The sequence below is a fragment of the Gigantopelta aegis genome, chromosome 4 (genome assembly GCF_016097555.1).
Source record: "Gigantopelta aegis isolate Gae_Host chromosome 4, Gae_host_genome, whole genome shotgun sequence".
Taxonomy (NCBI): domain Eukaryota; kingdom Metazoa; phylum Mollusca; class Gastropoda; order Neomphalida; family Peltospiridae; genus Gigantopelta; species Gigantopelta aegis.
Window position 1 is genome coordinate 52,911,856 of NC_054702.1, and position 10,028 is coordinate 52,921,883.

At 39.7% G+C, this 10,028-nt stretch overlaps 1 protein-coding gene across 1 annotated transcript; it reads right to left on the minus strand.

Annotated features, from left to right (window-relative positions):
• Positions 1 to 5,324: 5,324 nt before the first annotated feature.
• On the minus strand, positions 5,325 to 6,422 carry LOC121369884. The gene has a single exon (XM_041494962.1). It carries the CDS (start codon positions 6,420 to 6,422, stop codon positions 5,325 to 5,327), a length of 1,098 nt encoding a protein of 365 aa, XP_041350896.1.
• Between the last annotated feature and the right edge of the window lie 3,606 nt (positions 6,423 to 10,028).

Consider the following 10,028-nt stretch of genomic DNA (forward strand, 5'->3'; position numbering starts at 1 on the left):
CAATGCATGCAGTGTTTCAGTCTTATTGTTTTACTTTTCACACATATCGACAATAGTCCCCTGACATGAGTATCCATAGGATTGCGTTAACTTATTAGAAACGGCTCCCGGCGCTGGCTTCCGATGTTGTCTAAACTTAACACAGGTCTCGTGTAATTACAAATAGAGAATAATAGAGATAAATGGTATCTAACGGACACGAATGTATTATTCTATTTCTTACATATCCTCAAAAATCAGGTTTTAAGCACATTTTAACATCTTTTTCGACTAAAAGTTATTTACAGCCGTTGCACTTGTAGCTGACTTACGCGTCACAGACACATGAATGTCAGGTTAAATCTACATCACAGTCTAATCGATTAAATCATTTCCATCGTGTAGATTTTCATTGATTGAATGGCATTGGTGATCTAGTCATCACCTAGGAGCAGCCAGTCATATGTCTTGAAATTGTTAAAGGGACATTCCTCAGTTTATTGCATTGTAAGATGTTTCCGACTAATAAAATATTTCTACGATTAAAGTTACATGTTAAATATAGTTTCTTGTTTAGAATATCAGTGTCTGTATATTCAATGTTTTTCTGGTCGTCTTAATATTTGTAAGAAGCCCAAACTGGATTTTGTCTTCAAATAATTTCGTACGTACGACAAAAATATATTTTAGGAAATAAAATGAAATTTAACTTAGTACAAACATTAGAACGATCAGAAACATGTTTAATATACAGTCACTAATATATTATGCAGAAAAATATAGTTGGTATGTAATTACAATCGTTAAAAAGTCTCTGTTAGTCAATAACATCTTAAAAATTGCAGCAAACTCAGGAATATCCCTTTAACACACGCACATGTGTCAACAACCATATGTAATAAAAAAATAACGCAAGGTGTTCTCACCAACGGGTGTGTAAAAAACCGTTTTCTCTAACTGGATCCTCGCTAATATTTGAGATACTTGGTATTTAAGAAATCAAAGATGGTGTTTTCTTTTACTTCGGCTTTAGTACTCTGATATGAGTTACGAGATTGAAGATTCGTTCTGTTTTCAGAATGAGCTTGTTGCTCAGATTGCAGTGAATGAATCATTGTCGAGATTGTGTGAATGTTCGACTTGATGTCATTAACACTCGTACTGACGTACTCAGCGGACCAGCTTCTGAAACATTACAATACAGTTATGCCACATCGAGAATGGAAGGAAGGAAGGAAATCGTTTATTTAACGACGCACTCAACACATTTTATTTACGGTTATATGGCGTCAGACATATGGTTAAGGTCCACACAGATATTGAGGAAGGAAACCAGCTGTCGCCACGTCATGGGCTACTCTTTTCGATTAGCAGCAAGGGATCTTTTATATGCATCATACCACAGGCAGGGTAGTACATACCACGGCATTTGATGTACCAGTCGTGGTGCACTGGCTGGAGCGAGAAATAGCCCAATGGGCCTACTGGGCATCAAGCGAGCTCTTTACCACTGGGCTACACCCCGCCCCTCATTGCGAATGGACGCAAAACAAAGCTTGTTAACACTTCCATCCCTAATCGATCGGCTACCTGTACTAGATCCACTTTTAAAATTAGCGGTGTTCCAATGATCGATTATAATCTAAAATCGGTTTGGTTCTACCAATATAATAATAAATATTAAAACCCATAATCGATTGTGTGGGGAAAATGTTAACTGTAATTGTTCCTTCTGTTTAGACGATTGAATTGATGAAAATATGTTTGGACCATAACCGCACGAGGCAGGGTGGGAGTGGGAGGAGGCAACTGCCCCTCGCCCCCCCCCCCCCCCCCCCCCCCAGTGCTGGAGCAAATCCTAAAATTTGGGCAAACACGATAAATATATTCGCAGGCCTTGACCTTAAGTTTTTTCAGTGGTAGCACCGGGCTACCAGGTTATAAAATCTAGTAGTCCTTAGTAAAAATTGGTAGCCCCACAAAGTTCTTTAAAAGAAAAAGACCGGCCTCGGTGGCGTCGTGGCAAGCCATCGGTCTACAGGCTGGCAGGTACTGGGTTCGGATCCCAGTCGAGGCATGGGATTTTTAATCCAGATACCGACTCCAAACCCTGAGTGAGTGCTCCGCAAGGCTCAATGGGTAGGTGTAAACCACTTACACCGACCAGTGATCCATAACTGGTTCAACAAAGGCCATGGTTTGTGCTATCCTGCCTGTGGGAAGCGCAAATAAAAGATCCCTTGCTGCCAATCGGAAGAGTAGCCCATGTAGTGGCGACAGCGGGTTTCCTCTCAAAATCTGTGTGGTCCTTAACCATATGTCTGACGCCATATAACCGTAAATAAAAATGTGTTGAGTGCGTCGTTAAATAAAACACTTCTTTCTTTAAAAGAAAAGAGAAAAAAGAAAAATAATTTATTTTTATTCAAACGTTTTAGGGTGGGTTTTTGTAAATCATGAGCAAATGGACAAAACAAAACAACCGACTTGTTTGGTACGATTCCAGAAATACACAATAGTATTTATTATTATTATTTATTGTTTTAGGCCTAATCTTGTAATGAAGGCTTACACAATATTATTAAAACACTTCATACGGTTTTCACGAGTAGAACTCAGCTGTTTGCTAATCGTACGATCTTCAGATCGATATTGCATATTTTAATACTTAAAATGGCTGCAACTATGTTCAATAAGTGTCATTTTGAAGAATCTTAACAAAACTTGCCTTTATTCCAAAACAATAGCGTTTTTTATTGATGACAATAAACTTGTAAATGCCGAAAGCCAATTATCCCAGATAGGGGACCGCCATGTGTGTTTGTGTTATCACGTGACAAGGTCAGATGTTATTTTTAGCGAGGTTATCGCGCAAAGCGATAGCAAACGATAAGAGAGATTTCATTAAAATTAATTTGTAAGAAAGATTAATATTTTTAACATTGAAAATATTCTTTAATTTATACATTTATTTAACATAGTATTAGATATTAATTTTGTAAACAATAATTTGACAATTTACATAGGTAGCCTAGAAGGAAATAAACCGTGATTGAATTATCTTTTAGTTTAGACTTCAGCTGCAGCAAATAGTCTTGATCATATAAAGCGTTTGTTATAAATAGGCGTATATTACGAATAGTTAGCCCATGACCCAAATGGAAATTCCATGACCCGTACGAACCAGGTATATCTGGCCACTGGATTACATCAAATTATTTGTTTTGGGCCGCTATGTTAAAAAAAATCCTACCACTGGCAAATATACTCCTTTATTTCACTAAATCATATTGCGCAACCGCCACCTGTGGGTCACACTAGGGGAGCAATTAACAGTTACAGAGACTCCTGACAGTAGAGAGCGCACACATGAAAGGTGGAATTTCAGACACCGATGAATTAAACGTCTTGTTGATTGTTGACTGACTGGACATGCCAACACATTTGGTAGCCCGGCGGACTACCAGGGTTAGACAACTGGTAGTCCGCTTGAGAAATCGGTAGCCAAAACACCCCGGGCTACCACTAAGGTCGAGCCCTTTATTCGGGAAAAATGTGAAAACCAGAACACTTTTTACCGTGTATTTCCATCATTATACACGAAAAGGTAGTTGTAATTCATGTAAGAATGCGCAGGGATTCGTTTGTAACTCTATATAGCTTTTTGGAAGTAATGCTAATATGAATAAATGTTGTTATCCAGATTCGGGCATTTTCGTTTAATTCGGGCAAAAGCCAGCCTGCCCCTGTAAGATGTTTCCGACTAATAAAATATTTCTACGATTAAACTTACATATTAAATATATTTTCTTGTTTAGAATATCAGTGTCAGTACATTCAGTGTGTTTCTGGTCGTCTTAATATTTGTAAGAAGACGAAACTGGATTATGTCTTCAAATAATTTCGTACGTACGAACATTTTTTTTTTTTACGAAATAAACTGAAATTTAACCTAGTAAAAATATTAGAACGATCAGAAACACGTTTAATATACAGCCACTAATATTTTATGAAGAAAAATATATTTGATATGTGGGTCGTTAAAAAGTATCTGTTAGCACGGCTCGAACGTAAGAATTTGTCTCCCACGGCAATTTTTAAAAGAACTGCAAAGGGTGAAACAGTCCACCGACGGCAATTTTGAGCCTGCCTATGGTAAATTTTTTTAAAGTGACATTTGCAGAAAATAAACTTGACTGAAAGGCTATCTTGTTAATTGTAGAAATCTTTTAAATGTGCAAATGTTAAATATTGGCAGATAACGTACACCAGCAGGTGTATACATTTCGCCATTGTTGAGCAGCTCTCTACCTACGGCAATTGATATCTCAATGACGACAATTGCCGTCGGTGCCGCCGTTAAGTTCGAGCCCTGTGTTAGACGACAACATATTAAAAGTTGAAGCAAAGTCGGGAATGTAGTTATTACAGGTACAACTAGCGATTTGTAGGGTCTATTCTGGTGAACACACTAATAGCTGCTTGGTCCTTGTAATTAAATTCCTTTTTAAGTTCATTTAATTCTAACCGATTGTGAAATCTAAAATTGATCGGTTGGTGACAATCGATTATTACCGATTATCGATGGTGAAATTACAACCGATTCCCAACACTATTTAAAATACTTTGCATAAAACTGAGCGACATACTAGTATAGCGATTCTGTTTAACGCAGAGCGACTGAACCGAATCGACAATGACCCCAACATTTCCACAATGGTTTAAAATTGTACATTAATAACAGTAAGTAAAATTAATTCAGTCACGAAAAAAACCCCACAACAAGCGTTTATTTTTATAAATTAGCTCCAACACTTTGTTGTTTACAAACATAGGCACTGAAAATAGTTTGGCAGTATACAGTTAGGCTTTTCCCAGAAAGGGTACAACAGGACGACGTGAGAGGTACTGATACCATATACTAAGGCAAACAAGTTTAGCAATTTAGAAAATGTATTTAATTAACAGAAAATGCATGACTTTCAAAGTAACACCAGACACTGGATTTAACTAATCATTATTTGCCAGTATAACATGTGAATTTCTATACAAAATCAACGCGTAACTGTCACCTCATTGAATATAGCTTATTTTTAAAGTACAATGCAGCAGTTTCAGATTGCTAAACGTTTTTGGCCTTAGTATACTTAATGATAGTGTAAAATTTAAAACAGAAATAACATTTGCCTCTCTCACTCCATTGCCCATACGTGGAACAGCCCACAATACTTAGCACATAATGGACATTTCATTTGTCAGAAGTTCGAAATGATCTGGACAACATAGATACATACATAAATACAAAAAGGGCTTCTGTGATGTTGCAATACACACAAACACACATTTTACAAAAACAACGGCAGCTGACGAGTTCGCACAGAGTATGAAGGTGTCCTCCGCAGTCGAAAGCCAAACAAGGAAAAAAGGTAATACCTAAACTTTTCCGAGATAATGATTGGAAAAACCGCCAAAACGGCGAAGTATGCATAGAAAAAGAACTGGAAAAGGTTAATTGAAAGGATCTCTTCCACCGTCGGCCTGCGATCATACGCTCGTTGATTGATTATGAACTCGAGCATGGATATGCCTCGGGGAGTCACCAGCAGGTGGAAACAGACCGAGTGAGCCACGACCATCTTGAGCACCTCCCGGTGCCGCGGGGAACAGTTCTGCAGCCTTACCTTTCCGCGTCCGTACAGCTTGGTGCCCACGAGGATGATGTCGAAGACCAAGAACAGGACCGAAGGTACGACCGTGAGGAACACAATATCCAGAATATTCATGATGCCCATCATGGCCTCGTTCTCCGGAATCACCTTACAGATCAGCTGGTCGTGGTTGATGTGGTGAGCTCCGTAGTGCGTCCACGTCTTGTACGAATAGATGGTGAAGCCGAACAGAGCCATGCTGATGACGATGAGCTTCGCCTTTCCAGCGCTGTCCATCCAAGTCAAACTCCTCGGCTTAATGGAATCCCATAGAATGAGGTACGCTCCGAGCACGCTTGTCCACACCGTCAGGAAGGGGAAGAAGTGGTTGCAGAAGGCATACATCTGGCACAGACCCGGGGCGGAGTACACGTTCAGTCCCTGGCCGCTCATCCACGTGAGGAACACCACGGAGAGGAATCCACAACTTCCGAAACAGACACAGACGAGAAAATGGGTGAAGAATTTCTTCCGGAGTCGCGTGCGAAGGAACACCACGAAACAAGTCACTCCGGCGGACACGCCGACGACGACGATGCAAGGCACGAGGTACAGCTGCATGCACCACACCACCGTCTCCAACATGCTGATGTTGTACTGCCGTTGGCTGTAAGTGCTGTTGCTGGTGCGCATGATAAAGTTTTCCATGAAAAAGAACCGCACCGCGCTTTGACCATAGCACCTAGCGTTTGCTGAATAGGCCGATTCGTTGGCTGTACCGCAAGGAATGGCCATTGAAAACGTTCGATCGATCGGTAATGCCGATTGGCAGCTGCAACTGACTGGAGTTCACTTCCTTACTGTATATTTAGTACTCTGTAAATGAAACAATTAAACACAATTATAATATATATAGACACACACACAGAGGGAGGGAGAGAGAGAGAGAGAGAGAGAGAGAGAGAGAGAGAGAGAGAGAGAGAGAGAGAGAGAGAGAGAGAGAGAGAGAGAGAGAGAGAGAGAGAGTTGGTTAATCATTAATTCGTCTGATCGTCTCTTATGACTATGCTTACAAGGTGTGTTTTTTTCTCTTTTGTTTTGTTATACTTATGTCTTATTCAAATAACATTGTTGACACCCAGTAGTCACGGTGCTGGTTTTGTCATGCTGGTATATTGTTAAACGTTCGTTCATTGATCATCCATCCATCCATCCATCCACCCAAAACCCACTCTCACTCACTCACTCACTCACTCACTCACTCACTCAGCCATTCATCCATTCATCCATTCATTCATTCATTTATTTATTCATTCCATCCATCCATCCATCCATCCATCCATCCGTTCATCCATCTATCTATTTATTCACCCACTCATCCATTTATTCATTAATTTATTCATCTACCCACCCACCCATTACTGCGTATGTAAAATTTAATTTGTTCCCACGTTCCTACTTATTTGTGTACAAAATGTACAGAAGATAGATATAAGTATATTCACATTATTCCATATTATTTTAAAGACAAATGTAAACAAATTTAAGCTGATTTTCAATTGTAAAACTATTGACACCCTTAGAAACCTGTGTTGATTTATAACTGTTATCAACAAACATTTTTGTTCCTTCTAAGACTTTCATTATTTACAATTTATTAATTGTTTTTCAAACCCTGTCATCTTGATGCTGTTATATATATGTATGTATGTATTCCTCAAATGCCATCGAACGATGACCCTGAGTGTAATAAATTTCTGTTATGTTCTGTTCAAATTATAAACTTGTCTTTGTAATCACGATAAAGTTGATTTCGTTCATTAAGACCGGCCTCGGTGGCGTCGTGGTTAGGCCATCGGTCAACAGATACCGACTCCAAACCGTGAGTGAGTGCTCCGCAAGGCTCAATGGGTAGGCGTAAACCACTTGCACCGACCAGTGATCCATAACTGATTCAACAAAGGCCATGGTTTGTGCTATCCTGCCTGTGGGAAGCGCAAATAAAATATCCCTTGCTGCTAATCGGAAAGAGTAGGCCATGAAGTGGCGACAGCCGTTTTCCTCTCAAAATCTGTGTGGTCCTTAACCATATGTCTGACGCCATATAACCGTAAATAAAATGTGTTGAGTGCGTCGTTAAATAAAACATTTCTTTCTTTTTTTCGTTCATTAATCCCGCGATTCATTCATGTTTCATCTGTCCCCGCGTTTTGTGGAAATACAGAGTTTGTCCCTCCAATTATCGTGTGACTCGGCAGTGCCTTCCCCTGGCTATGCTGCGATTGAAGTTTGACCGCTACAGGAAAAAAACAAGGCCGGACCCAGGAAACATTTTAGGGAGGGGACCAAGGACAAAGGGCACATAGAACAACTCCCTGAAATGGGCACTTCAATGAAAATTGTAAATAAATTGTTAAAAAGGGGGCACGTTTATTTTTTAGGGGGAGGGACAGGACCCCCTGGTCCCCACCCTTGGATACGCCCTTGAGAAAGGCATCATTATTTAAGAACAGCACAACGCATTTTGAACTAGCGCTATTTTGGTATCCAACACACTGTTGTAGCCCAGTGGCAAAGCGCTCGAATGATAAGCGGTCGGTCTAGGATCGATCCCCGTCGGTGGTACCATTGAGCTATTTCTCGTTCCACCCATTGCTTCAAACATGAAAGCCTGAATGTTTAACCACGCCCCAGCACAAAAATACACGTCAGCTATTGGGTGTCAAACAAACATAATTCTATAAATATGATTATTTAGATTAAAGCTTAAAAAAACAAAACAAAAAAAACAAAAACAAAAACAACCCCCCCCCACACACACACACACACACACACAAAAAAACAAACAAAACAAACAACAACAGTGTAAAGAGCTGTGAAAAAAATACAACACAATATAAAAATGAAGATGAGTATCATTTAAAACTGTATAGAAATCAAAATGGTTTTTTTTTTTAATTTAAAATTAAATCTAGGTGGAATTTAAAAGATTCTAGGTCACATTTCTAATATAGCTTTTCTGGTCGGATTCAATTGATCACACTCACCCAAAATGTGGCACTGACAATGTTCAAAATAAACGAATGCGTCAGATGTGTGTGGCCGATGCGAGCACGGCACAAGGCTTCCCACACAGCCAGCCATAGTTTTGTCATCCAATAGCCGATTTTTTTTTGAGTGTTGAAGTGTCGTTAAACATCAGGGCCTAAATGACTAAACTCTCGTAACTTTGCGATCTCGCAGTGCAATGCTAAAAGACTTGCAAAGAGGATGCTTTGTTGTCTGGCAGAGCCTAAGCGAGCTTTGTGAATTTGGCCCCTGATCTATTCTATTCCTGCACAGCCAGTAAGAGAAGGAAGGAAATGTTTTATTTAATGATGCACTCAACACATTTTATTTTACGCTTATATGGCGTCGGACATATGGTTGAGGACCACACAGATATTGAGGGAGGAAACCCGCTGTCGCCACTTCATGGGCTACTCTTTTCGATTAGCAGCAAAGGATCTTTTATATGCACCATCCCATAGACAATATAGCACATACCATGGCCGTTGATGCTGTACCAGTCGTGGTGCAGTGGCTGGAGCTAGAAATAGCCCAATGGGCCCACTGACGGGGATCGATCCCAAACCGATCAGTTCTGATTCCAACAAAATAGAAGTGAGAAAAGGATTTCTTTTCAATGCCATTCAATATTGTGATACTTTCATCGAAAGCATGCTTCTGGAACGTGTCCAGCGATCCAGAACAAACGACGTTTGTCTGGTTCATTTTTCTGTACTTTGTTTCACATTAGTAAAACCCATCAATTTGGTTGCAAAGTACAGTACCCATACCTGTTACCTGATCGGCCATGTAAATAGTATTTCTAAACAATGATGGTAATAATAATAATAATTGGCTAAACGTCCATCAGCGGGCCAAGAGCTCATCTGCGTGGAACGTCAATTCAAACCATCGTTTAAACGCTCCTTATTAATTATGCAAGTAGTGCAAATAGTGCTTTGATAAGAATATCTGTGTACGGAGTACTGAGCTTTATCTGTAACTATGCAGTACTAGTTATTTATTTAAATAACAACTCACCAATCTCCGACTTACTTTTTTCGTCCCATCAATAGTGATAATAAACGAAGGAAAAGTTTTATTTAACGACGCACTCAACACAGTTTATTTACGGTTATATGGCGTCAGACATATGGTTAAGGACAATAGTGATAATAATGCAATGTAGTGTCGGATCTAATCAATGGATGTGATATTAGTCAGAGGCGGATCCGGTGGGGGTGGGGGGGAGGCAAAACATTTCAAGTGCCCTCAAAATATTCAAGTGCCCTTTTCGTTTGTATAAAAATGGTTTTGCACGTAAGCATTTTTAAGTTGTGCGTGTATGCGCAA

Excerpts from the sequence above, each read along its gene's own strand:
- LOC121369884 (XM_041494962.1), bottom strand. The coding sequence starts at position 6,422 with ATGGCCATTCCTTGCGGTACAGCCAACGAATCGGCCTATTCAGCAAAC.